This window comes from Lasiodiplodia theobromae, assembly GCF_012971845.1.
Source record: "Lasiodiplodia theobromae strain AM2As chromosome Unknown scaffold_27, whole genome shotgun sequence".
Classification (NCBI taxonomy): domain Eukaryota; kingdom Fungi; phylum Ascomycota; class Dothideomycetes; order Botryosphaeriales; family Botryosphaeriaceae; genus Lasiodiplodia; species Lasiodiplodia theobromae.
This window is the reverse complement of record NW_023336477.1, coordinates 199,498-225,502: the sequence shown is the minus strand read 5'-3', so window position 1 is coordinate 225,502 and position 26,005 is coordinate 199,498. Positions and strand designations below refer to the sequence as shown.

The following is a 26,005-nucleotide window of genomic DNA, read 5'->3' as shown; positions in this document are numbered from 1 at the left end:
TTGTTCCCATCGACCTACCCGAGAACAAAGTCGCACTCCACAAACATGATTATTCCCATATTCCTTCCGTCGGGAGGGACTTCTGACACGTCGACACACGACAAAAAAACATACGTCATTGTTATTGGCGTTGTCCTTGGCCTTGTAGTGGGCCTTCCAGCCCTCGCCATCACCATCGGCTATGTGTGGGATCTACTTCGTCGAAAAAAGAGAACTCCTAGCGACACTGAAGCAACCAGCTCACAGCGCCGGTGGATACCGATGACTTTAGTTACAATAACAGCAAGAACAACAACAGCTCCAAGACCATCACCAGCTCCAAGGGTTTCAACAGATCCAAGAACATCAACGACTCCAAGCACTTCGACGGCCCCAGAGACGCCAGGCCTTTCAAGAACTCCGAGAGATTTGACACAGAGAGTGTGAGTGGCTATAAAGAGGGCATAGAGATGATTGCTACTGAATGTTTCCTAACACAAAATCATGAATAGACCCCCATACAATACGCTCCGCTCCCAGAGCAGTCCTTCGTTACCCACCTTCCCGCCCCCAGCCTACGCCGTTTCCACAGACAGACCCACCACGAAGGATGGTTGGACATACAGTAGCTAGGCGTTGAGATGGCCCACGAGGTTGGAGAAGGATGCAGCGCAAGAAGGGGCTAGTACCACCTTGTGTTTCGAAAATTTTCTATTGGCGTCCAAGACTTTGTATATGTAGTGTGTTCGGCGCAGTGACGTAGCGTTGCACTTGACAACGCCCAGTTTTTTTCTTTCTCCCCACGCGCGTGACTCATCTAGTGCGCGGGGGGACTCATTTCAACCAGGGAGATGCCTTTGTTAGTAGATCAGGGTGTGGTGGGACCCTTGGTTCAGATCGAAAGAACCCCACCGCCGAGTGCGAATTCTGTCCAGTCAAAACTCGGCCCAGGCACATCCAATTTTATTGAAAAACGTCCGCCCTGTTGCGCCATCCTCAACACGCTATCGGTCCCACGTGCGCCACCCCTGCTTTGGCGGACGACTTCGTCTTTCTAGCCCCCGTCGGCGTCTTCAACGAGTTCAACAACACACTGCCCAGAGCCTCTCTCCCAGCCAATTAGCCCCGCCACCGTCGAATACAACTAACGCCATGGATTGGAACGACGGAAAAAAGAAGGACGCGATACTGGCAGGCAGCATCGTCGGAGGCATCCTCGGATTCGTTTTGATCCTGTTCCTCGGAATATCGCTGTGGAACAACGTCGTTGGGCCGTGGCGCGAAAGGAGGAATGGCGCGAACGACGCCGCCAGCTTGGAGGAAGGGACCAATGCGGGGGCGATTGACAGGCAACACAGAGCGTGAGTTGACGACAGTGTTACTGGTCCCTCGGATATGTTTGACCTGACATGAGTGTAGACGCATGGTGTCTGAGTTGTTCACAGCGGTGAATACTGTGGAGTTGCCGAACTACTTACCACCTTCTATGCCTTCCTCCAGGACCCGTTATAGATAGTGAGAGCTTGTGGACTTTCTTTTCTTCTCACTATCCGGATATAAGGGGATGGGAGTTCAAAGTGATGTTAGTGTCAACGCGAGGAGAAGAGAAATAATTCAGGTAATTCTAAGTCCCATAAGCATATTTGGGAAATACGTAATTGCAAGAAGTAAATGATGTGGTGTTACAAATAATTAACGGTCATTCGCGCGTACTATATCTGATCTTGCTACCACGTTCTACTTTCAAAGCGCTATAATCGAGGCTTTCACCGTCGATCAGTTTCACTGCGCGCAGAACCATCACTGCCGGGCTCGCTCTTCCCTTATTTGGTAGCCTGCTGGTTTTTACTGATAGGACCTTCCTGTTGCGCTACGAGTACGCGCTCCTTCTTCTGGCATCATCACATGCCATGCTCCATGCATGCCTTGTAAAAGCCCAACATCAGACTTCGTTCCAGCTTCCTGGACATCAGCTTAACATCACCGAAGCCAAACAGTCAAGGCGAGTATACAAGCAAGCAAGGCCGCACCCACAAGGCGCGTTGGTGCGCAGCGGCACTCAAAATGTCGTTGTTGCCGAACATTCTCTACAAGTAAGTGAATGACCTCAATTTCTTTGCCTCACCTGTACTGAGCAGAGTTAGCTAACTAAGTCTTCCACAGGGATGCGGAGAATGGCAAGTATACGGACCTGACGCTTTGCCTCAGTGACGGCACGGAAATCAAGTGCCACCGCTCGGTGATCTGCACGCAATGCGAGTTCTTCGCGAACGCACTGAAGCCAGGATTCAAGGTATAATTCTTCCTATTGTATAGAAGTTTGTTCTCACTCAGTTCTCGCATAGGAGAGCTCCGGAGTTATCCACTTGAAGGACGATCCACCCCAGGCGATTCGGCACATGGTGAAATTCTTCTACACGGGACAATACACTACCACAGAACAACCAGAGAACCCTGGTCCTGATCAGACAATGTCTCACGATACTCCTTCTGATAACGAGCCTGGCCCTACTGGATTACCTCCCGACGAGTATGCTAAAGCTATACTTGCTCACGCGGAAGTCTACATCGTCTCGATCATCTACCGGGTTCCAAAGCTCGAGGATGAAACTTCCAAGCTTATCAAGCTCGCTCTGGAAAAAGATAACATCATTGACGTCTTCCCTCAGCTCGCCCAGGCCATCTACTCAGGCGTTCCTGATTTCGTCTGTCACCTTCGCGGAGATCTCATCAAGTACGCCGAACAGCACCTGGTGGAGCTTACCTCTAAAAGCCTGTTCCAGCGCATGACGTCCGAGGCGCCGGAGCTTATGGAGAAAATCATGCATGACCTGGTCGAGGAGAATAAGCGAAAAGAGTTGAAGCTGAAGAGCAAGGAACGTTGCATTGATGAGCTGGAACAAACGGTCTCTCGCCTCCGCAAGGTCGATTACAAGTGCCCTTCGTGCCCCAAAAAGTTTCAAATGCTTATGCCAGACGGCCGCGTCAAGGTTGGCTGCCCAGGCTGCGGACGCGTCAGGCTAGCCATCTCTTGGGAGGCGCATAAGGTTCGAGAACCATTCATAGCTCAGCCGATAGCTTGAGGGAAAAGACTGGAATTTTCAGTCCGGTAGCTTGAATAGCATTGAACAATATATCATCTCCGGGTCCGGGTCTCTTACTGAAAGTGTGAGCATAGACGTTGAGAAATGGATGTTACGGTTGAATCGTGAGAGTCCCGAGACTGTGCTATCGGCCAAATCGTTCAGATGATGAGCTATGCTGGAGCCGCCGAAGAAGTCAGTCCGCAGCCGCCGTATGCATACTTCTGGAGCAGTCAACCAAGTGTTTGAAAATGAAAGAGGGTGACTTTGGCTGTGTTTTGGACTTTGTCATAGCCTGTGGAAGTAGAGGTGGGTGGCTCGTGCTCAGAGAGGCATGTAGCTTGGGTGGACGTCACAGGACTGGGGCAAGCTTTGGTGAATGGACTGGCGCTTGCTGCAGTGGTTGCCCGGCTGGCAAGTGGAAGCTTTGGCCATCTGCAGGTCGTGTGCCTGCGCGCGCCATGAGGCTATAAAAACGTCTCCTCTGCGCCACTGCACTTCGACTCTCCACCATCCATATAGGCTCAAACGGCACTCCAAGTCCAACATGCATTCCAAACTGACCTTCACCGACGGGGTCAACGGTATATACATTGCCCCCCTCCAAGAGGCGGTCTACAAAAAATTCCCCGCGTTCTTCAAGGAAGTTCTCGAAGAGGCCGAATATACCGTACGTACAAACACCCGCCCATACTCTCCTCTTTCTCTCTCTCTCTCGACCGTCGTCGCAAGCACTAACCTACTGCCATCCCGGGCCAGTCTAACGGCGACACGGTCATCAAGCTTCCCGCAGTCCCGCAAGCCGCCATCCTGGCCCTCATCCACGTCCTGCAGCACGACGCCCTGACCGTCCCGCCGAACGCGGCGCACAAGAAGCTCACCTTCCTCGCCGACGCGCTGATCCTCGCCGACACCTACCGCCTCGACCGCATGACTCTCCAGGCGCTCCAGCTCTTCCGCGAGCATCTCAAGCAGTTCCCTTCTTCTCCTTCCGGCAACGCGGCGTTCGCGGCCGACTTCGTCGCCGCCGTGCAGGCCGCCTACGCGCCCGACCCGCATCCCCACAAGCAGTTCAACCACCAGGCCATGCGCGTCGTGCGCCGCGTGAACGTCCCGGAGCTGAAGCGCCTCGTTGTCGAGTATGCGGCTGAGCGGTGCGAGAAGATGATGGAGGATGAGGCGTATGTCATGCTGTTTATCGACAAGGAGTATGCGTTCTGCAGCGATGTGCTGAGGGCGGCGAAGATGATGCGTGGTGATGGTGATGATGCTGGCAGCGACGGCGGCGGCGGCGGCGGCGGCGATGTTGACGGCGTGCTTGAGAAGAAGGAGGAGGTTGCGGGCGGCGTCGTGGACTGGGACGACTTCTTTGGTGAGGAGCGCTTCATCACCATCATCGACCGCGAGGGAAAGCAGTGGGTCACGACTCTCGAGAAGGCCTCCCAGAACAGCAAGTTCCTCTGGGTCGCTCCGGGTCCTGAATTCGGTTTTATGGTAAGTTGAAAAAATTCCCACCCAAACTCCCTCACTTAGCTTTAGGAAGAGGGAAGACTGACCACCACAAACCCACACACAGTTCGGCCACGCCATCTACAAGCTTCCCGACGACCACCCGTGCGGCATCGAGGCCATGATCCACGTGCTCGAAGACGGCGCCGACAACTTCCACGTCCCCAACCGCTTTGAGCACGACGCCGGCCTCGCGGTCGAGTGGCTCACCAACGCCATGGTCGTTGGCTACAAGTACGAGATTACCCCCATGTTCGAGGGCATCTCCCGCGCCCTCGCCCGTGAGAAGTATCTGGACCGCTGCAACGAGCCGCACGTCATCGCCGAGGCTGTCAGGGCCATCTTCAAGCTTAACTACGAAGTTGTGAGGGATGAGGACCTGAACGAACTGTTGAACTGCATTGTTGGATACTTTGCCGAGCGGTATGAAGGCATCCTGCAGATCGACGTGTACAAGGACCTCTTCGAGGATTTTCCTGAGTTCGACGAAGGCGTGCGCGAGGAACGGTTGAAGAGGGGCCTTGGCGAAGCGGGCGCGGACAATGGTGATGATGATGGTTCTGATGTGGGTGTGGAGCATGGCGAGACCTAGTTCTTCTGCGTACGCTGAGAGTGCCAAAGAGCATCATCAATTGCGGGATTCGGTAGTTCAAAGAAAGGCTTAGTGTATTGGGCTCTTAGAAAGACTTGGGGCTTTCCCCGAAACTGTAGATACAGGGGGTCCCTAAGGCCCCAGGCATAACTATGCTCCAGCTCTTCTCAAAAAAAAAAAAACACATGCGGGTAGCTGAAGCTATCATCCGGACGTGTATGTAGAATTTTAAATTCGACATTCTCATCCGGACGATAGCTTCAACTACCCACGACATGAGCAAAAAAAGAACCTCATAGAACTGGGACAAGCTTTCTTCTCTTTCCTAGGTTTTCACAAGTGAACGTGCTGGAGTTTTCCCGGGTGGTTGCCCGGCAAACGAAATCTTCCGTCATGCGCGGCGGGTAGGTGCGCCGCCGTCTATAAAAAACCTCCGCCTTGTCACTACACTTCTACTCTCCACCAACCTCGGCGCACTCAACATGGAGATTCCAAAGCGCATCACCCTCATCGACGTGCGGGACAAAAAGTATGTCTTGCCCGTCAAGCTCATCGCCAAAAACAAACTGGAATCGTTCCTTGAGCACGCCCCCCCTCGTGAGAAGGACTCCACCTCGGACGATGCGATCGTCAAGTTTCCAGACCCGCCCGACACCGTAGAGGTCATGGTCCAAGTCCTTCAGCACGGCAAGTTCAACAACTTCCCACATTGGGAGGACCGTAGAGCCATACTCGGAAACTTGCTGGACGTCGTTCGCGTCGGCGAGAAGTATCATGTCTACGAAATGGTGATTCGCGCCGTAGACATGTTCGACGACACCGTGAAGCTTTACAAAGACCTCTTTCCCAAGATGAGGTACAAGTACGCCGACCTTGCAGACACCGTTGGCGCTCTCTACAGGCCTGACCTGCCCGAGGGCTGGGACGAGATGACTTCCGGTGAACTATCCTTCTCCAGGCGCGCGCCCCGCCCGGACAGCTTCATGCCCAGCTACATCCCCTTGCTCAAGCGTTATGCCGTCCGATTTGCGGCCGATAATTACCTCGATATCGCGTACGATTGCCCGGACCTTTTCGGCAAAAATGTCATCATGTACCCAGATGGGTTGCATCCGTTCCACAAGGATGTCAAGAAGGCGATGAAGAGGCAGAAGGATATCCGAATCAAGTGGAAGAACAAGAAGGTCAAGATGGACGAGAAGAGCTGGAGCGACTTCTTCGCCGACGAGCGCTACGTCACCCTCGTCGACCCCGAGAACGACAAGAGATACCTCCTCACCCGCAAGGACGTCCTGGAGCAGAGCAAGTTTCTTTACGAGTGTGCTCCCACCAAAGCCTGGTCCAAAGATTGTTTTGGCGAAGAATACCACGTAAGTAAAAAAAAGCAAACCCCCTCCTCCTCCTCCTCCTCCACCTCCACACGCCAAAAGAAAAAGTTCTAACCAAACACTCCACCAGTTCCTCCACGAGATCTACGAGCTCCCCGACCACCTCCACGGCATCCGCGCCATCGCCGCCATGATCGCCGACGGCCCCCGCTCCTTCGACGTCCCCGACGACATCCAGGCCAAAGACCTCTCCATCCAGTACCTCGCCCACGCGCTCGCCGCAGGCGACAAGTACGGCGTCTTCGGCATGCGCGACGCCGTCAACGGGCTTCTTCTCGGTAGCACCGATTACCTCGCCCGCTGCAGGAAGCCGTCCACCATCGTCCACGCGGTCAAGACCGTGTACGCGCTCGAGCAGTACGGAGAGAACGACAGGTTGCTGCTGAGGGAGCTGAAGGACAGGTTTGTCGAGTGGGCTGTTGCGCGCGGGGAGGGATCATGGAACGAGGGTGCGTTTAGGTGCGCTTGTAAGAAGGTGCCGGCGTTTGAGGAGGATGTGCTGAAGGCGGAGGAGAAGAAGAAGGAGAAGTACCGTACTGCTAGGGAAGGCGGTACGGAAGACAAGGACGTGGACGGCGGTGCTGGGGAGGCCGGTGGTTCTGAGGAGGACTCGGACAGTAGTGCTGGGGAGGACTCGGATAACAGTGCTGGGGAGGGTGTGGATGATGAGGAGACTTAGGCTTCTGCTTCTGGGGACACACAGGGAGAGCGTCAGTTCTGTGGGACATGGGACGATGGGCTCATTCAGAAGCGCGGAGTGCTAGGTCAGATAATTTGTGAAGGTTCCTCGGGTGTGCACAGGCTTCTCTAATATTTGTGTAGCTGTAGTGGGTTCCAAATGATTTGCTCTTTTTAGTGGTACTTAAAGCTACTGTCCGGACGGTAATAACCACAGTCTGGATAGGCGGTGATTCTCTGAGGCTGACTGGTTAATAGCCATCTCAGAGGTGTGCGTGGTGCTACCGTTGTTGAGACAGAGCGCACATAGGCCGAGGCAATCAATTGTCTATCCTTAAATGCCGCATCACGCGTCTCATATCGACGGACGGCTGACCACTCTGCACATAGGGCCTACGCTCAGCTTTGGCTCTCGCCAAAGCGCGTAGAATTTCCTTCCCAAGTACACTGAAGTCATCCAAGACGGCCTCGAACTCGGGCTTCGCGAGCAAAACGTCGTAGTGCTCTGCGATAACGCTGGTCATGATGTCTCGGATCTCATGTTTGTCAGTGATTGGAACTGAATCGTAGATGACCCTGACAGCGGCGGTGAAATCGGCCGTGTTCCATCCCTTAGATGAAAGCTTCTTGAACTCAGCAGCGGCGTAACTTTTCAGTTCCGGTATGAAGTAGATATCGCCGATGGCATAAGCGCGGGCGTGCTGCAGCATGGCATGGTTGGTTGAGGCCAGATAACGATGGTGGTACATGAACTCCAGCATGTCCCTCACGGCATCAGGATCGTCGTGTCCGAGGTCAATGACGCTAGTCTGGGCTTCCTGTAAAACAAAGAAGGTGAGCAATTCTGCGCTACAGAAAACTGACTCAGTGTTTGACGTACCCTGAAACCATGCTCAAGCTTGCAGGCATTGGTGAGAACGGCGCTCTGTCCGCAGACGATGATGCGGTGGACAGCGTACTCATGGCCGTTGCTGTCCTTGACGCGGAGGTCGCTGTACAGTCCAGTCTCGAAATAACTAAGCACCGTTGTCAGCTTTTGATAAGTCGCATGTGTAAGGTACAAGGTCGGCCCACTTAGTATTGCAATAGAGAAGCCGTTGAAGCATCTATCCGGACATGAATGTACGATATGAACGTGAACATTTGCATCCGGACAAGAGCTTCAGATCCTCCATTTTGTTGCAATACTAATGGAACCGACCTTGTAGGAGTTATGAAAAACCTACTCGCTTATGCTCGCGCCTAGCGCTGAGCTAGGATCGATGGGAGGCATGTTGTGCTGTAGGTGAGCCCTTCCGACGGTGGGTGCGGAGGTGTTAGGTGACAGTTCCAAGGCCGAAAAAATCCGTACAAAAGTAGGGTCCTGCGGATGATTTGGGAAGGCACGTGCGGCCGGTGGGCTAAGAGGGTCCGATGAATGAACGAAATATGCTACGCACCCGCTGAGTCTGGGGCAATCTCGAAGTTTCTACGAGCTCACTCCACTTGCGCAACAAGTCGGAGCACTTGAAGCTCTTGGTCGGAGGATCTGAAGCGCGTTGCTGTCAGCTATTCAAAAGCATCCAGCACACCGAAGTGAGCAGCAGCAGCGAGTAGCAACACTGGCGGGCCAGCTCTCTACCAAACCAGCAGCCACGGAAAATGCTATGAAGATGAACTGAAAGAAGAACCTGCCTCCAGCGGGAGCGTGCCCTGTCCAGCAGCAGCCTCGCGTATCAGATCTTGTGCGATGTGCGTTAACTACGGAGGACGCTACCAAAAGTCCTGTCATCCCCCAACTGACAGGGGTGTACACCGCCTTATCTTACCGCCTACAGGCATTGATACCTGCTCTATGAGTACTCCTCTTTCATCCACAAATTGCATTAAAAGTATACTTAGCATATTCTAGAGCCTTCACCAAGTATACAAGCTAATTTTTCCGGTATTTAAACATTGCGTTGCGCTTTAAAAAGGCTCTCAAGTGGCCAGCTGGTCTAATTCTGCCGGCACTAATTTCGTGTTCCAATGGGACCATCGGGGGGGGGGGGGGGGGGGGGGGGGGGGGTGACAGGACTTTTGGTAGCGTCCTCCGTACAGAATGCTTTGTTCTTACACCCAGCTTCACACGTCTATTAGCCTGAAAACTATATACGCCGAGGACTTTGCCGTTGAGCCTACGGGAAGGCCGGCCAGAACGGCAGACAACAGAAGACGGCGCCTCTACCACTGCCGCACCAAACATTCGCACATCCCCCTCCTTCACCCGTACCATCGCCGACCACATGAAGCAACAGAGACAAGAGAAAGCCCAACCTAAGCGGAAAAAAGGAGGGAGAAGGAAGTATTTCTTCTCAACAAAAGAGGTCTTTCATTTAAACTACAAAACAATAAGAAAAGAAAAAAAAGTGGTAAGAAAAGAACTACCACTAACTGACTGAGTCTACTTCTTCTCCGCGCCAACCAACTCCCTCCCCCCTTCTTCCCTCCTCCTCCATCACAACCACCACCGTCTTCGCTGCTGGCATGGATGGGAAAGAGGGAGGGGGGGAAAGGGGCGGCAGGCGCAGAAACCAACCACACCACACTCTCTTAAGTGATACAAACCAAAAGGAAATGTCCAAGAAAAAAAAAGAGGAATACAGAGAGACACACGGCCGACAAGGCACGAAAAAAGGGAAACAAACAAAGAAATGAACGCCATTGTCCCCTTCTTCCACCAGGGCATGCCCACACACACGAATGCTTACTGCTTCCAGCCTCCAACGACAGTCACATATCAAACGAATAATCTGCCCCCAGCAAAACAAAAAAAGAATAGCCCATAACCCCCCACCACCATCTACCCTACCCTACCCCACCAAGCCCGAACCCTCCCTCAGTCCATCAAATCGTCGACCCCCTATCAAACTCAATAACATTCTGACTCCCACTCGCCCCGCTCTCGGCCCTGTCCCTCGACGGCGTCAACAAGCCCTCACCGCTCTTGTCACCGCCCTCTCCCGGCTCCGCATCCATCAGATTCGGCACACCAGCTGAGGACTCGCCCTGCACCTTGGCCTTTTCCTCGACGTCCGCCGTCTCAGCGCCGTCGAGCAGGTCACGATCCCTCTCGTGCAAGCTGCGCGTCTCCGCGAAAGCACCCGAGTGCCTGCCGTCGTCGTCATCGTCATCATCGTCGGCAGCGTTGGCGCTGCTGCCGCCCTGGCCGTTGGCCCCGCCGTTGGCGCGCTCCATCTCGCGCTGCGCCTCGTCCATGCGGCGCTTGACCTCGGCCGCCACGCGCATGCCGTCCGACACGATGTTGTCGAGCATGCCGCGCAGGCCCTTGCCGGGCGGTACGATGCCGCCGGTGCTGGGGACGGACGGGAGCGACGGCGAGGCCGATGCCGACGTCGGGGTGCGGCCGGCGTTGGCGAAGGTGGTGAGAGTGTTGGCGCCCGTCGCGGCGGGGATGTCCGAGAGGCGGAACGAGTTGGCGAAGGCGCGGTCGAAGAAGTGCTCGAGGTTCTCGTCGGCGAGGATGACCATGCGGAAGGTGGGCAGCGTGATGTGGAGCGGGTGAGCCGGGTCCAAGGCGAGGTTGGCGGATTTGACGTCGGGCTTGGGCGATTGTAGAGGCTCGTCTGGGACTGGGGCCTCTTCTTCCTTTTTCGGAGCGGGTTCGGCCTTGGGCTTGTCGTCAACGTCGAGCAGATTCTCTTCGTCGTCCTCGTCACCGATGCTGAAGTCGTTGACTGCATCTGCCGAATCCTTGACGTCCTGGTTCTTGTTCATTTCATGATCGGGATCGGCGTATTCGAAGCAGCGTCGAATGAACGCCGAGATGCTGTTGAGGATCGACTCGTCGGCCCTTCCTTCAGCATCAGCGGCCAAGGCCAACTCGCTCGTAGAGGCCTTAGGGGAAGCGCCGTCGTCCAATCCCCTCCTCGTCAAGAACAGTAAAGCTTCAGAAATCCTCAGTATACCCTCGCGATCCACCCTGCCATCATTATCGTCATCGTAAAGCTCGAAGAAGTACTGGATGTTCGCCATAATGTCCTTGTTGCCTTTCACTGCGGCAAATCCGGAAACGACATCTTGCAGATTCAGTGTGTCGTCGTCTTCTTCGCTCCTGTTCCATTTGCGGAATATCCGTTGCATGAATTCATGGTCTGCAGGCTCGGGACCAGATCCCCACGGAGAGTTTGTCTTGGTCCGGTTGTTTCCGAAATATGAATGTGTTTGCTTCTCTTGTTCATTCGGCGGTGTTGGAGAATCCGTGACAGCCCATTTGGCAATGCCTGATTACGTCAGCAAATATCGAACAAGATCAACGAGACAGCTCTGAACATACCTGCAAGGAACTCTCTGAACGCATCGTAGTCCATCTGCGTAGGGCTCGGGCCAAGAGCGACTCTACCCTTCTCGACATCACCTCCGAATGAAAAGCCAGTAATGAGCTGAGAGGCTCTCATCTTACTCGCGCGTTCTTTCCGCTCCTCTTCCTGCTTGGCTTGCTGGGCTCTTTGCTGGCGCTCATACAGGACGCCGTAGAAGCGGTCGTACAAGAATCCGAGATCGTTCACGCTCAGCTTCTTGCTTTCCGACCCCAAATTCCGTAATGAGGTCCGCTTTGCGAAATTCTCAATATTGTCCAGGACGGCATCCTTGTGTTTCGCCCGTTGCTCGGAAATAGTGTTCTGCGTAATCCCAGCGAACTCCTTGAACGCGATAACCATAAGCTCCTGGAACCTCGTAACCGCTCTCAGCTTGGGGTTGTCCGACTTGGGATGAGCCGACTCGTCCAGGCGAGCGAAGTAAGTTTTCAGAACCGAGATAAAAGTTCCATCGTCGGTGGCATCCAGCAGCTCTTCTCCGTTGATGCGCAGGATTGCGAGTCCGATCTGGAACAGAACCTTGGGACCCTCTAAGAAGAAGACATCCAAAACGCGGAAGGCGAAAATCAAAGGCATCGAGTTGATGTACAGAGAAAGGAACCAAGGAAGAGATACGACCGATAGCTGAATATCATACTTCTGAAGGTGCTCCCAGAGGATAGGCATGGTCTTCTCGACGAGGGATTCGAAGACTCGTTGGTCAAGTAATGTTCCGTACATGGTGGTGGAATAGTATCCTGGTAGTAGGCGGTCGCAAAGGATGGAAAGGAGAAAGAAGGCTTGGGGTTCGGACATGTAGCTGCAAAAATCAGTTCCATCAACAGATTCGAGATCAGACGAACCACATACATAAGGAGCGCAGCCACGACTATGTTCATAGCTTGACAATATCCGACCTCGGGGTTTATCCAACTGTATGCGGTCAAGACGCGCCTGAGGCGATCGATACCCTCGTCACTTTGGAAGCCAGGATATTCCGGTAAACTTCTGTTAAGGTCTTTCTCAATCTCATCTATAGCCAGCGATTCCCGTCCGGTGTTCTTCGAGAGCGTCTCTTCGTACAGTTTGGGGTTTTGGAGGCGGAGAACGAATGATCCCGAGGTAAGCTCCCAGATTTCGCCTCTCAGGCGGTTTGGTAGACCGACGCGGATGAGCTTGTGGAATGTAGGTTGGCGAATGAGTGTTGCGTTTCGGCCGTTCTCTGCTGGGTATTAGCTCGCCGTCGATCATGGATCATGAAAACGACATACCTCGCAGATACTCCCGCCATAGTCTTATCTTGGTCGGCTCGCGCAGCTTCCGTGGGTTTCCAGGGTACTTGAACTGCATGCCCAAACCCGTATCGGGCGGTTGGCGTTTAGGGGTATCGCCATCCTTTGCGCTCGCATCGTCGGAGAGCAGGTACTCAGAGTAGCAAGTCTGCACGACGGTTTTGAGGTTCTCGACGTCCTTCACTCCTTCGCGCAGTCCGCGCTTGAGCGCGTCGCAGAAGCGCTCGCACTGCTGTCTGCTTCCCGCCAGCTGTATGGTCAGCTTCTGCGGTACGATGCCCTCCTTCTTCGCGCGGTTCGCGTCGACCATGCCATTTATGGTTGTGATGGCCAGTGCGAACATATAGCTCTGGCTGTGCAGGCGCTCGACGCGGCGGACGGCGCAAAGGGGGATGGTGAAGCCATTGCCTGCGGGGCCGGCGCCGTGGGTCTGGCCGGTGAAGACGGAGCTAGCGCTGAGGCTGGCGGTGGACAGGAAGCTGGAGCCCTGGGTGGAGAAGCAGAGGAACTGCTCGCTTAGGTGAAGCTTGCCGACATAGTGGTTGCCCTGGTGGCGGTCTGCGTGCTGGCTGTCGGTGCTTGTGCGGGTGGTGTGGTGGCCGGGGAGTGTCAGCTCGGCGGCGATCTCCTGGAGGGGGTTCTGCGACTCGGGCAGGCGGAATTGGTGACGGAAGAGGGCCGCTTTGGAGGGACGGCGGTCGGAGCCAGGGCTGGCGAGGGAGAGCGACGGCTCAATGAACGACTGAGCTTTCTGCACCAAGTTCGAGAGGTTGAACATGGTCGCGGATGGAGGGGCTCATTTAGCTGGATCGGGGGTCAGCGGCGCATGGAGAGGTCAGGGCCGAGAGCGCGCGGACTGACGCTTCATACTACGTGGCAGGCAAGACGGAATACTCGGCGGGAGCTGTGAGGGGAGCTTGGTATGTAGGGCTGAGAAGCGGTTGTGACACCGAGAAGGCCGCCGTGGAGCATTCCCGTGCTGCGATCGGCGAAACCGCGGAAAGGGAAGGATGACTTCAGCGCCCCCGAGTTCGAGCCTGCGTCACTACTCAAGCACCCTGGTCGTGCCCGCGCCCACGCCGCAGCCTCAACACCGCCGCCAAGAGACACGCGAAGCAGCTATGAATACCACATGCATTTTATCCCGATGTTTTTGATACAGTCACCAATCCATATCCTATGCAGAAACCCATTCTGACCACCAACGCCCTTTGCATGCCAATGTGCCGTTTACTCCGGGTCTGCCGCCAGCTGCGCCTCGTCCACCTCGCCCGGCATGCGGCCCGTCTTCTCAATCTCCTTGACCTTGGCCTGGCCCTCCTCCGTAGTTGCGTCAATCACGCCCTCCTCCAGGCTGAGCATGCCGCCATTGCCGAGCTGTTCCACCACCTGCTCCGCCTCGTCCACGCTCATCTTCGCCAGAACCTTGTTCACTTCATCAAGCTTGCCGCTTTCCAGAGCCCGCTGCAGGCCTGGCGGGAACGTCTCGAAGATTGTCCGTGCGATCTTGTTGTCATCGCTCAGCGAGTCCGGATTCGACTCATCGATGGGCAGGGGGACGCGGATGTTAATTGTCGTGTTGGGATCAACGGCGTGCAACTGAATTTGCTCAACACCTTCGGGTTCGGGGTTGTTCTTGCGCTCTTCGAGGATCTCAGCCGCACGCGTATTGATGCGCCTATACGTGTTGTCCACATCGTCCCTGAAGAGCTTCCGCGCTTGGTGGTCTTTGGTCGTGATACTGCACTCCTGTTAGTGAACATTGCAATGTTGAGTAGCTCGTGTAATGCTTACCGCTTGAAGAAAAGCTGCACGCCGTCCTTGCCAAGCTGGCGGCAGTACTGGATAAGCAGCGCTGCATGCACGCACTGGTGGGCATACGCATGCTTTCCCTCGAGCTCCGCATCGAAGGCCTCAACCAACAAGCCATCCGTCTCCCTTTCCTTGAGAATATTCGGGTGCGTCGAAATGAATTGCAGACTGGTGCGGTAATCATCCATCTTGATCTTGGCGAAGGCCTTCGCATCGGGGCTGGCCTTGATGTTGTCAGGGTCATCGTCCTCCACATCCGCATCAGCGCCAGAAGATTGGCCAGTGTCGGTGCGAGACATGTCCGGACGGCCAGGATTGAGGAGCTCAACCGATTCCTGCTGCGCAGGCTTTGACGAGGACGAGGCCTGCTCGCCCTTCTTGACGTTCGAGTAATCGAAGCCCGTGTGGATATCATCGCTGGTGATGTGCTTCTTGTCCTCCTTCTCCAGCTCGGCAAGCTTGGCCAGGAGCTCCTTTTGCAGACCAGCCACCCTGTCCCTGTGCGATTGCACCTGAGTGATGAAGCCCTCGTACCGGCTCTCTGGCTTCTTCTCGTCGACTTCCTTCTTGACCTCATCGATCAAGGCTGCCAACATTTGTGACCACGTGGGCTTGTGCTTGATCTGTGTGTGTACACCCTCGGGAGGTGGCGGGGGCTGGTCTTGTGACGGGTCGACGGCAGACTCCATCATAGACTGGAAGACGAGCTGGTCGGCATTCTCAGGAGATGCGCTGTCTCTGTGAGACTTCAGGGCAGTGAGGAGGTTGTCGATACGCTCCATAAGGCCATCGTTGATGATACGTTCGTACTTCAGGGTGGTGATCTGGTGGCGGCGCTGGGCGCGCTCCATGTGGATCTGCTCCTGCTTTGCACGGATGAAGGAGCGCTTGTCGACATTGGGGTGGACTTCGATGTCGGAGTCATCGCTGAGCTCCAGCGCGTCCTAGAGTTTCTTGTTAGACATCGTCGCACTCGCCACTTGGAAATTCCGGGCCCACGTTTCGAATCTGGGCGGCTACAGTGGGACTGCAGCTTCCCGAACGATGCTGCACTTACCCATTTGCTGTAGTCAATAGGCATGTTGGGCTGTGGTAGAGAATTGCTGATGGCGGGGTGCTTGGCTATGACGAAATGCTGTCGCAGAGCTTCCAGTCGGCGCTGTCTAGCGCTGGCGCAGGATCAAAGGATATGTCGGGAGAGGTGCACAGGAAGAAAGTGGGCAGAGTGCAGCAAAGAGGGAGAAAGTTGTTGTGACCAGGCGCGGGGAGAGAGGCTCTGAGCTTCTGCGCGATTCTGTTAGACCCCACGACGCAGTCGGCAGCCCGGGCCTTGTCGCGGACCCGACGCCGGCCGGACATCTTCGTGCGGCTGGTGCTGTCATCACTTCGCACCTCATCCAAGATTGCGGCCGCCGCAAGTCTCGAGCCTGCAACCCTCTCGTCTACGTGTACCATCATGTTCACGCGCGTCGCAACCTCTGGCTCCGTTTCCGACTTCCACACCATCCGTCCGTGCCGCTGGTAAAGCGCCTGCCTCATCCAGCGCCAGCCGCGAAATGCGCCGAACAATGCGCACCTCGCGCTTCGCTCTCTCCGGAGCCTTGAGCGCTCCAACAGCTCCCGTGAGGCCTGTCAAGGCGTTCGCCGACCTGCCAATTGCACAATGGTCCGCCACGCCGTTTGTCGCTCGCCGAAATCTCTCGTCCACGCCTTCTCCCTTCTTTCGCCAGGCATCCCTTGTTCCGACATCGTCGCCCGTATGCCAACGAGCTGCTGCCCTCGTCAAACCGGTCAATAATGGATTTTCGACGCCTGTGCGGGTCTTCGCTACCTCGCGAATCCTTGCCGAGGCTCGCCAATCATACCAAGATGAGATGAAGAGCAAAGGCGTCGTGAACAAGGAAGAAGTGGACGAGGATGAACGGGAGTTTACAAAGTCCGAAAAAGCTTCTCAAGCGGCTCAGGTCAATCTCAGCGCCAAGCTGAGCAAGGATGGTTCCGGCAAAGGCAGGGCCGGTGGCATGAAAGAAATCGTCAGGCTCATCAGAATTGCCAAGCCGGAAGCAAAGTCGCTGGGCCTCGCTTTCATGTTTCTTCTAGTCTCGTCCACGGTTTCCATGTCCATTCCGTTCTCTATTGGCAAGATCATCGATATTGCTACCAACGAGAATAGCAAAGCTCTTCCCTTTGACCTTGACATCACGACCTTTTACACAGCGCTCGCTGGTGTCCTCGTGCTCGGAGCCGGTGCCAACTACGGACGTATCATAATTCTCCGTATCGTTGGTGAGAGAATCGTCGCGCGGTTGAGGTCTCAGCTGTATCGCAAAATTTTCATCCAGAATGCCGAATTCTTCGACGCAAACCGTGTGGGAGATCTCATTTCTCGTCTAGGCTCTGACAGCATCATCGTCGGCAAGAGTATCACGCAGAACCTCTCAGATGGTCTCAGGTCTCTTGTAAGCGGAGCTGCCGGTCTTGGCATGATGGGATGGGTTTCGCTGAAACTTACCGCTGTTCTCGGTGTCATGTTCCCTCCGGTTGCTGTCGCTGCATTCCTCTTTGGTAGGTATATGCGCAACATCAGCAGAAAGATTCAACGGAACCTTGGAACCCTCACCAAGATCGCTGAGGAAAGGCTGGGAAATGTCCGTACTTCTCAAGCTTTTGCTGGTGAGATCCAGGAAGTGGGACGCTACAACCGCCAGGTCAAGAGAATATTTGAACTCGGCAAGAGAGAAGCATTGGTCGCAGCTACGTTCTTCGGAAGCACCGGATTGATGGGCAATGTCACGATTCTGGCTGTGCTCTATGTTGGTGGTGGCATGGTCAAATCCGGCTCCATCAGTATTGGAGAGCTTTCTTCTTTCCTCATGTACACGGCATATGCTGGTTCCAGCATGTTTGGTCTCTCTGGCTTCTACTCCGAGTTGATGAAGGGTGTCGGCGCTGCCAGTCGACTTTTCGAACTGCAGGATCGCGATCCGGCCATCCCACCAACCGTTGGCCAGCCGGTTAAGTCGGCACGTGGGCCGATCAGGTTCGAGAATGTGTCCTTCAGCTACCCTACAAGACCCGCTGTTACTATTTTCCAAGACCTCAACTTTGAGATTCCAGAGGGTACCAACGTTGCCATCGTCGCTCCAAGCGGTGCTGGAAAGTCTACTGTCGCCAGTCTCCTGCTTCGATTCTACACGCCTAACACCGGCAGAATCACGATTAATGGTAAGGATATCATCGATATGAATGCCAAGCAGCTTCGCCGCAAGATTGGTTTCGTTGGGCAAGAGCCCGTCCTGTTCTCCGGGACCATTGCGGAGAACATTGCATACGGCAAGCCTCATGCGACGCGCGCCGAGATCGTTGCGGCGGCGAGAAAGGCCAACTGTCAATTCATTAGCGATTTCGTAAGTGGACTGCATTGCCTAAGTTGGGTTCTGAAGACTAATGTGTTTGACAGCCCGACGGTCTTGAAACCCACGTTGGCGCACGGGGTACGCAGCTCTCCGGCGGTCAGAAACAGCGCATCGCCATCGCACGCGCCCTTCTCAAGCAGCCCGACATTCTGATTCTGGACGAAGCCACCAGTGCCCTGGATGCCGAGTCGGAAACGCTCGTCAACCAAGCTCTCGGCGCTTTGCTCAGAGGTAACAACACTACCATCAGCATCGCTCATCGTCTGTCTACGATCAAGCGATCGGACCGCATCATCTGTCTCAGCACGGATGGCCGTGTCGCGGAAGAGGGCACATATGCCGAGCTCTCGACCCGTCCCGACGGGGCCTTCTCCAAGCTCATGGAGTGGCAAATGAGTGGCGGTGAATCAATGTCAGCGACAAGACGCGACAACCACGTCACGGAGACGGAGGAAATCGAGGCAGAGCTCGAATCAGACAGCGAAGGCGAAGAGGTTATCGACGATGAGGTCGCCAAGACGCGAAAGGAAAATGTCACGTCAGGCGAGGTGGTGATGGAACGGACCAAGACGCACGATCGGTGAAAGGGAAGTTGCCTAATCGGGCAGGATTCAGCCTGCCTTGTACGGGCCGAGCCGGGACAGCGACAGCCGCAAACCGGCGCGAACAAATTTTCATCGCCCGCGACAACCACGGAAGGTTAGCCGCGCGCTGCAAGCTGTAGAGGAGTTTGATTTAGAGGTAATGTGCTTTTGGGAGCATTGGGCGAGGATTTGTTTTGGTTTTGTGGGCAATTACGGAGAAAAGGGTGGTAAGAAAGCTCCCCTCTTTGCATCAGGAGAGCACGAGCTGTGGATGAGGTGATGTCTGCACCCCCCAGCTGGCCGCCCTGATTGCGGCTGACGACGCGGATCGGGAATAATCTCTCTTGGCTACAGATCACTAAGCTCTCCTCTTACCTTGTACCTTGACCATTAGCGCTTGGCCGTGCGAAGAAGTCCCGGAATGTTGGCCGAGACTTGAAGCAAGTGGATGTATATTATTACCCTGCGCCAGTCCTCTCAACGTGCTGCTTACCTCTCATGTGCCCCTGTCAACATCCAGCCTCGCTACCATCCCTAAGCAACCTTACCAAAGCAGCAGCTCCACCAGCCCCAGATCCCTGGCCCAGATCGCGTCTGGATTCCAGAAACTTTTTTTACCCCACACCATCGAAGCTCCTCGCCCAAACAACGGCCCTGCCGTTGACGTCATACATCTCACCCGCATCGAGCAATCCCAAATTGAATTTATAAACTTCCGCCCAGAACCAACCGAAGATGTCATCAACATACGAGCCAACCGCAACCGCGCAGCACTTCCAATCGCCTTCCCCGCGCATAAATACGCCCACCGACGACGACACCCCCAACCCATTCAACCACCACCACTACAACCCGGACGACTGCATCCCGGGCAACCCGCACATGCTCAAGATCGCCTCGCACACGGCGTACCGCAGCGCCGCGCGTTCACCTGCCTCGATCCTGTCCAAGAAGGCATCCTGGGTCGACACCAGCCGCAACATCTCGCTCTCGCCCAAGAACCTGTCGCGCCCAACGTCCGCGTCCAACAGCCCCGTCGGCACACCCATCGGTACGCCCAGGAATAGGTCCCCGGTGCGCGGTTTCGCGACGAGCGCGGGCAGGATGGGCAAGCAGGATGGCGTGAAGAACGAGCCGCCGAAGCACGAGATGACGGTGTTTGAGGGCCTGTTGAGTGAGCGGAGGCGGTTTGGCGATTTTAGGAGGGTCTTGCATACGGGGTTGTATAGGTACGTATGCGCGCGTGTGTGCAATTGCTTCCCTCTCTTCTACAATGGGTGCCGAAAGATCTGAGCCATCATGATGATCTCACGAGGAATTTATTCGACATACGTGGGTAGTTGAAGCTATCGTCCGGATGTAGATGTGTATTTGATAATTCAACATCCACGTCTGGACAGTAGCTTCAACTACCCACGTATGTCGAATAAATCCCTCGTGGAGGAAAAAAAATCGCGAGCAATCATTTCATCTAGCACCGACTTATCCCCCTCCGATCTCTATCGGCATTTAAACGTCACTTACGTGGGTAGTTGAAGCTACTATCCGGACGTAGATGTCGAATTATTAAATACACATCTACGTCCAGACGGTAGCTTCATCTACCCACGCATGTCGAATAAATCACTCGTGGAGGCAAAAAAAAAATTGCGAGCGATCATTTCTTCTTCGCACCAACTTGTCCCCCTCCCCTCCCATCAGAGCAAACCAGCCCCCCACTAACACACTCCTCTCCTCCCAGCCAACTCGTCGCCATGGAAATCCCGCCCAAAGGCGACATCGGCGAAGAAGTGCACAGCGTCGACCAAACGCTCCTCTTCACGCACGGCCGCGGCCTCGCGCAGGTCGCCGGCGTCGACCGCCCCGTCAAGGCAGGCGACGTCGTCGTCGTGCCCGCCGGCACGAAACACCAGTTCCTGAACTCCTCGGCCGACGAGCCGCTCGAACTCGTCACCGTCTACGCGCCCGCCGAGCACGACCCCCGCTCCGTCCACAAGACGAAGCAGGAGGGCGACCAGGAGGAGGAGGATGGGGTCGATGTCGCGCCGAAGTGGGCGCGGAGGAGTCAGAAGGAGAATGCGGAGGCCGGGTTGGTGAAGATGGAGGGGGGGCCGTATGAGGAGTGAGTGAGTGAAAGGGGGTGGTGGTGGTGGTGTGATGAGGCGTTTGATGGGATTGCGAGGGAAGGGACGGAAGGGAAGGAAGGGAACGGTGTCTGTTGCATTTCTGAGGTGTTTTTGGGTGTTTTGGGGGCTTGTTCCTGCTGTACTAATATCAATACGACCACGCCACGCTCTCGATTGAAATTTCCGATGCATTGAAGATCACTCCTCGAAGAACTGCACCCCGCCTTACATGGGTAGCTGAAGCTATTTTCCAAACGCAAATTGGACTTTTAAAATTGCATTGTTGTGTCCGGACAGTAGCTCACGCTGCTCACGCGATTCATACTTTGTAGTCAGCTTTGTGGCTTGGCCCAAATCTTAAAACTGTCACTTGATTAAAAATCAAAACAGAAGCGCATCTCAACATGCAGTCCCCTCTCGCAGCCGTAGCCGATGGCTAGCGTGGGCTTTTTTTTTTTTTGTTTATGTCATGGGTAGTTGGAGCTATCGTCCGGACGTGTATGCTGACTTTTTAATTCCACATTGTCGTCCAGACGATAGCTTCAACTACCTACATATGTTATTTTTCTAAGAAATAGCTGAGACATAGTTACGCCTGGGGTCTTACTATTCTTCATACATACAGGGGGGTATCGCAGCCGACGGCTGGCAGGAATTTATTTTCGTTTGTACCATAGGTAGTTAAAGCTATCGTTCGGATGTAAATGTCGAACTAATTGCGAGAGGGAACTGTATGTTCTTTTTTTTTTTTTGAAGCTCTCAATCCCTCCATCCAACATCATCAGTGCTCATTGGCGTGGGCTCAACCAAAGGAAAAACACAAGGCTGGGAAGCCATGACTTCGCCGATGGTCGGCTAGAACCGAGCTGAACGCCTGATCGGATGACTTCATCCTTAAACGGCAAATCCGAAGAAAACTGGACCCTATTTCTCTTAACAGAGATTTTTGGCGCTAGAATCGCGGCACGTCATTCGGCCAGACTTTTGATCTGACCTACTTCTGCCCCTTATGCCATCGGCCATGGCGGTATCGGCGGAGGGTTGCGCGATTGGATCGTCGCGGTACTGTGTAGCTGTTACACCAATTTTTGAACCGACCAGTGAACAATTGATTTCACGGAAAAGTGGTCTTAGAACAAAATGGTTGAGAACCAGGAATGCCAGTTCAATTCAGACCTGTGGTCTTGAACTCTTTTGATTTAATAAAAAAAACTAGTCGTAATCGTACCCGGAACACTGACTCCCGATCATATCTCCGAAAAGGAAACTCCCACTACCATACCCGCGATGGCTATATAGTTACAAGTGTAGGGGGCCGGACGCGACTCGAATGGTCCCAGTGCATGCTCCCCACCGGAACTTGATCTAAGCCTGTCAACTCTACAGGAATATCACTCGCTACCACAATTATAGGTATATGTGCGATTCGTTCGATAACTTAGGTGACGGTGTAACCGCCGTCAACGCGGAGCTCAGCACCGGTGACGTAGCTGGACGCATCCGACGACAGGAAAGTGACAGCGCCCATGAGATCCTCAGGCTGACCCATCTTGCCCTGCGGGATAAGCGACGTCCACTTGTTCTTCAGGTCGGGGTTCTCATCGAGGATCTTCTTCGTGCTGTGGTATCTGTTAGTGTCATGGCGCAACTCCAACAGGATGCGGAAGACTTACAGAGCCGTCAGCATGTAGCCGGGGCTGATGGAGTTCACACGAATGCCAGCGTGCGCCCACTCGACAGCCAAACTGGCAGCTAGGTGACGGACAGCAGCCTTCGCAGCGTTGTAGGGAGCCTGCGGCTGGGGAACGTTGACGATGGCGCCGGACATGGAGCCAATCATGACAATGCTGCCAGGAGCCTTCCTCTCCATCAGGTGCTTCGCAACGCCGACTGCAAAGAGGTAGGTGCCGTCAACGTTGACACCCCAGAGCTTCTGCATGCGATCGTAAGGGTAGTGGATCGCGTCGAAGTTCTCCGTAAAGCCTGCGCTGGTGACCAGGTTGTCGATCTTGCCGTGCTCAGCCTGTACCACATTGTTATTATATCGTTCGTGCAGTTGAGGGACGGTCGGATCGGAAAGGTCATATAGCAGCTGCCCATCGCCATCCGACAGCATACTGCTAGCATTGAGCTCTGGCATCAGCTCGCGAACCCGCGCGCTGAGTGCCATTGCCGTAGCCGAGCTCGTATACATAATCAGAGGCTCAGCCAGAATGTAGTGTTACGTCATGAACAGAATGTGAAGCAATGATTTGCATGGGATGAGATCTAGTGATACTCCACATGCACACCATTGCCATGTCTCTGCATGCGACACTACAGTTCCGGGGCAGCTGCAAACATACGAGTGTGGGGCGGGGGTGACGGCTTGTCGGGAGAGATGCGTACCAGGATCTCGGCGATCGACTCGTTGACGGATGTGGGGTTGGCAACATCGGCATAGTGAGCCGTGACCTTGGGGACCCTGTATGACAACACGTTGTCAGCAATTGGGCAGTGTTCGGAATATGTCAAACGCCAAAATACGAAGCTGGGGAAATGTCTCGGGCTCGGGGGTGACACGGGTGAGGGGTCTAGGGGATTCGTAGCCGCCCGATGGCCCAGACCGCGACGAAAATTACGCATCGGGACAGTCCCACAACAGATGTAGGTACAGAAACGCGCAGAATTGACGAGAAACACTTACACGTCGGTGTGGTGGTTCTCCTTGCGGAATGTGTCCATGAGGCTCTGCGCAGACTTCTGAGCCTCCTCCACTAGGCAGTTGTCAGCGTTGCCACGGATGCGATTGGGGCCATTGGCTCGACTTACAGTGCATATCGACAATTGCGACGCTGGCGCCGCTGTTGACGAGCGCCTGAGCCATGACGAGACCCAGACCGCGGGCGCCGCCGGTGACGATGGCGTTGCGGCCCTCGAGCGAGAAGCTGGCGAGCGTGCGCTTGAAGTGCCAGCCGGCGCGGCCCTGGGCAGGACGCGACGACGGAAGGTTCTCCTCGCCAGGGTAGGCCCACTGCACGCTCTCGTCGGTACGAGCGAACTTGCCCTCATGCTCGCCGGACTCGCCGGACTCGCCGGGAGCAGCAGCGGTTGTGGCAGACTCGGCGTCGTCCTTGGCCTTGTCGAGGCGCTTCGCGGTCATCGACAGCGGCCGCACGGACTGGCGAGCAGCATGCTGCGCACAGAGAGGCGAAGCCTGGCGGGCTGCGCGAGACAGGAGCTGGGGTCGGAACATCGTGAACAGCGAGCTCGAGTAGCTTGGGTGTTGGGCTACGCAGAGCTCAGGAAGAAGGAGTGCAGGTGCAAAGAGGAGAAAGGATCGCAGTTTGCGTGCAGAACACGAGCTTTTGTAAGCTAGCAGCGGTGAAGAGTGCGGGTGTGTCACCGAGACCGGCGGAGGGTCAGGACGAGGGAGGTTTTTGAGCTGGCACATGTGCAGAGCACGGTGACGTTAATGCTGGGGTAGGGGGAGCTTGGGCCTCCACAAAGTCGCGGCCCCGGACCCTGTGGAAGGCCCACCGCTTTTCCACCGCGTTCTGGCCACGTCTTATCCAGTGCGGGCTAGTGTCGCCCCTTCAGCAGATCCTGACTTTGCGCTCCACCAAATCCCTGGGCCTGCCCTGTTCCCACGCTCCACCCTGACGCCGTCACGACCCTGGTGGCGGAAAGTGAAGAAAAAATGCTGCTCTACCTCGTCACCTTCAACCTCGCGCGGGCCCTCGTTGATCCACACTTGCTCGGCCAGACGCTGCTGGACGGCCTGCCGACCGCCGCGCAGCTGCCCGACGTCATCGTCTGCAGCTTGCAGGAGGTGTCGCCCGTCGCCTACGCATTCCTGGGCGGCTCGTATCTAACGCCCTACTTTGATCGCATCGCGAAGAGCGTCAGCATTGCCGCCAAGAAGCATGCCGACGATGCGCACGCCTACCGCCTCACCGTCGTGCGCAATATCGGCATGACGGCCATCGTGGTGTTTGCCAAGCCTGACGTAGCCGACCGCATCAGATGGATCCAAACCGCAGAGGTTGGCGTCGGCTTCATGGAGACGGGCCACAAGGGCGCCGTTGGCGTGCGCCTGGGTCTCGCGGCGCATGCGGACAGCGACGAAGAGGTGGAGCTGACGTTCGTTAGCGCACACCTTGCTCCCATGGAAGACAGCGTGCAACGGCGCCTCGAAGACTGGGAGCACATTGTCCGCAACCTCGTCTTCGAGCCAGCAACCGACCACGCCGCATCCAAGACCGCAGGCACAAGGGCGATAGAGGCTGCAACATCGGACGTCGCAGCAGGTGCAGAAGGCGAGCACGAACCGCTAATATCCCCTTCGTACGCCTCCGGACCAGCTTCCGCCCTGCGTGGCCTGTACACCCCGACCTCGCACATCTTCTTCGCCGGCGACCTCAACTTCCGCACCCACGACACCGGTCCGGCGCCAGACGACCAGCACAAGCACTTCCCGCAGCCGCACCGCCCAGAGGACTCGCCCCAGCACTACTCCCAGCTCCTGGCCACCGACCAGCTCAACCGCGAGCGCCGCGCCGGCCGCATCCTCCAGGGCTTCGACGAGCTGCCCATCGCCTTCCCGCCCACCTACAAGTACTCGATGCACCACCGCCCTGACCCAACTACCAACCCCACCCCATCCCCCAACCAATCCTGGTCCTGGGCCGGGCACCGCTGGCCCAGCTGGTGCGACCGCATCCTCTTCCTGCCGCCTCCCCCAACCCAGTCTTCCCCCTCATTCTCCTTTTCCCCGCTCAAGTACACGTCGCTCCCCCTGCTGCCGTCGTCCGACCACCAGCCCGTTGCTCTCAGCGTCAACGTCTCCACCGACGCCCCGCTCGCCCCGCCGGCCAAGGACGCGGGCGATGGCGACGTGCGGACGCATCCGCCGTACCCGCTTGATCCGAATTGGAGGGCGCGCAGGGCGGCGGCGCGGAGACGCGAGATCGCGTTCGGCGTGATGGCGTATCTGACGTGGACGTACGAGGGGAATGCGGTGTTGCTGGCGTTGGTTGTGGGTGCGCTGGGCGTGGGTGCTGTGGTGAGGAGCTTTAGTTGAAGGGGTGGGGGTATCGACAGCTTGTTCTGGCTGATCAATTCGGTATGGATTTGGGGGAAGGTTACTTGTGGAGTGAAATGACATGTTTAATGACCAGACGTATTGTAGTATCTTTCAATGACACAGCAGCAAGTAGAGCTGCGGATA

General features: G+C 55.6%; 11 protein-coding genes across 11 annotated transcripts; 7 read left to right on the top strand and 4 right to left on the bottom strand.

The window, feature by feature from the left end:
• Positions 1-45: 45 nt before the first annotated feature.
• LTHEOB_8501 (Membrane protein) lies at positions 46-608 on the top strand (the record flags this gene model as incomplete). Its single annotated transcript, XM_035517986.1, has 3 exons — positions 46-183; positions 240-422; positions 492-608. 3 exons carry the CDS (start codon positions 46-48, stop codon positions 606-608), a joined length of 438 nt encoding a protein of 145 aa, XP_035370207.1.
• A 523-nt stretch (positions 609-1,131) lies between these two features.
• On the top strand, positions 1,132-3,062 carry LTHEOB_8500 (BTB/POZ domain containing protein; the record flags this gene model as incomplete). The annotated part of the gene is made up of 5 exons (XM_035517985.1): positions 1,132-1,340; positions 1,399-1,426; positions 1,915-2,072; positions 2,143-2,272; positions 2,325-3,062. The coding sequence occupies 5 exons, from the start codon at positions 1,132-1,134 to the stop codon at positions 3,060-3,062; spliced, it is 1,263 nt and encodes a 420-aa protein (XP_035370206.1).
• A 547-nt stretch (positions 3,063-3,609) lies between these two features.
• LTHEOB_8499 (DEAD/DEAH box helicase) lies at positions 3,610-5,163 on the top strand (the record flags this gene model as incomplete). Its single annotated transcript, XM_035517982.1, has 3 exons — positions 3,610-3,732; positions 3,822-4,556; positions 4,639-5,163. 3 exons carry the CDS (start codon positions 3,610-3,612, stop codon positions 5,161-5,163), a joined length of 1,383 nt encoding a protein of 460 aa, XP_035370205.1.
• Positions 5,164-5,645: 482 nt separating this feature from the next.
• Positions 5,646-7,230, top strand: LTHEOB_8498 (Histone acetylase complex subunit; the record flags this gene model as incomplete). The annotated part of the gene is made up of 2 exons (XM_035517981.1): positions 5,646-6,533; positions 6,622-7,230. 2 exons carry the CDS (start codon positions 5,646-5,648, stop codon positions 7,228-7,230), a joined length of 1,497 nt encoding a protein of 498 aa, XP_035370204.1.
• Positions 7,231-7,549: 319 nt separating this feature from the next.
• On the bottom strand, positions 7,550-8,502 carry LTHEOB_8497 (BTB/POZ domain containing protein; the record flags this gene model as incomplete). The annotated part of the gene is made up of 3 exons (XM_035517980.1): positions 7,550-8,047; positions 8,110-8,245; positions 8,456-8,502. 3 exons carry the CDS (start codon positions 8,500-8,502, stop codon positions 7,550-7,552), a joined length of 681 nt encoding a protein of 226 aa, XP_035370203.1.
• A 1,592-nt stretch (positions 8,503-10,094) lies between these two features.
• LTHEOB_8496 (GTPase activating protein) lies at positions 10,095-13,636 on the bottom strand (the record flags this gene model as incomplete). Its single annotated transcript, XM_035517979.1, has 4 exons — positions 10,095-11,491; positions 11,545-12,386; positions 12,437-12,788; positions 12,838-13,636. 4 exons carry the CDS (start codon positions 13,634-13,636, stop codon positions 10,095-10,097), a joined length of 3,390 nt encoding a protein of 1,129 aa, XP_035370202.1.
• A 452-nt stretch (positions 13,637-14,088) lies between these two features.
• LTHEOB_8495 (HSP90 co-chaperone cdc37) lies at positions 14,089-15,751 on the bottom strand (the record flags this gene model as incomplete). The annotated part of the gene is made up of 3 exons (XM_035517978.1): positions 14,089-14,599; positions 14,653-15,614; positions 15,728-15,751. The coding sequence occupies 3 exons, from the start codon at positions 15,749-15,751 to the stop codon at positions 14,089-14,091; spliced, it is 1,497 nt and encodes a 498-aa protein (XP_035370201.1).
• A 487-nt stretch (positions 15,752-16,238) lies between these two features.
• Positions 16,239-18,670, top strand: LTHEOB_8494 (ABC transporter; the record flags this gene model as incomplete). The annotated part of the gene is made up of 2 exons (XM_035517977.1): positions 16,239-18,077; positions 18,131-18,670. 2 exons carry the CDS (start codon positions 16,239-16,241, stop codon positions 18,668-18,670), a joined length of 2,379 nt encoding a protein of 792 aa, XP_035370200.1.
• A 735-nt stretch (positions 18,671-19,405) lies between these two features.
• Positions 19,406-20,796, top strand: LTHEOB_8493 (Cupin RmlC-type; the record flags this gene model as incomplete). The annotated part of the gene is made up of 2 exons (XM_035517976.1): positions 19,406-19,899; positions 20,412-20,796. The coding sequence occupies 2 exons, from the start codon at positions 19,406-19,408 to the stop codon at positions 20,794-20,796; spliced, it is 879 nt and encodes a 292-aa protein (XP_035370199.1).
• A 1,438-nt stretch (positions 20,797-22,234) lies between these two features.
• On the bottom strand, positions 22,235-23,938 carry LTHEOB_8492 (D-arabinitol dehydrogenase; the record flags this gene model as incomplete). The annotated part of the gene is made up of 5 exons (XM_035517975.1): positions 22,235-22,415; positions 22,470-22,819; positions 23,185-23,260; positions 23,483-23,552; positions 23,608-23,938. 5 exons carry the CDS (start codon positions 23,936-23,938, stop codon positions 22,235-22,237), a joined length of 1,008 nt encoding a protein of 335 aa, XP_035370198.1.
• A 537-nt stretch (positions 23,939-24,475) lies between these two features.
• LTHEOB_8491 (Inositol 5- protein) lies at positions 24,476-25,858 on the top strand (the record flags this gene model as incomplete). Its single annotated transcript, XM_035517974.1, has 1 exon — positions 24,476-25,858. The coding sequence occupies one exon, from the start codon at positions 24,476-24,478 to the stop codon at positions 25,856-25,858; it is 1,383 nt and encodes a 460-aa protein (XP_035370197.1).
• Positions 25,859-26,005: the final 147 nt, after the last annotated feature.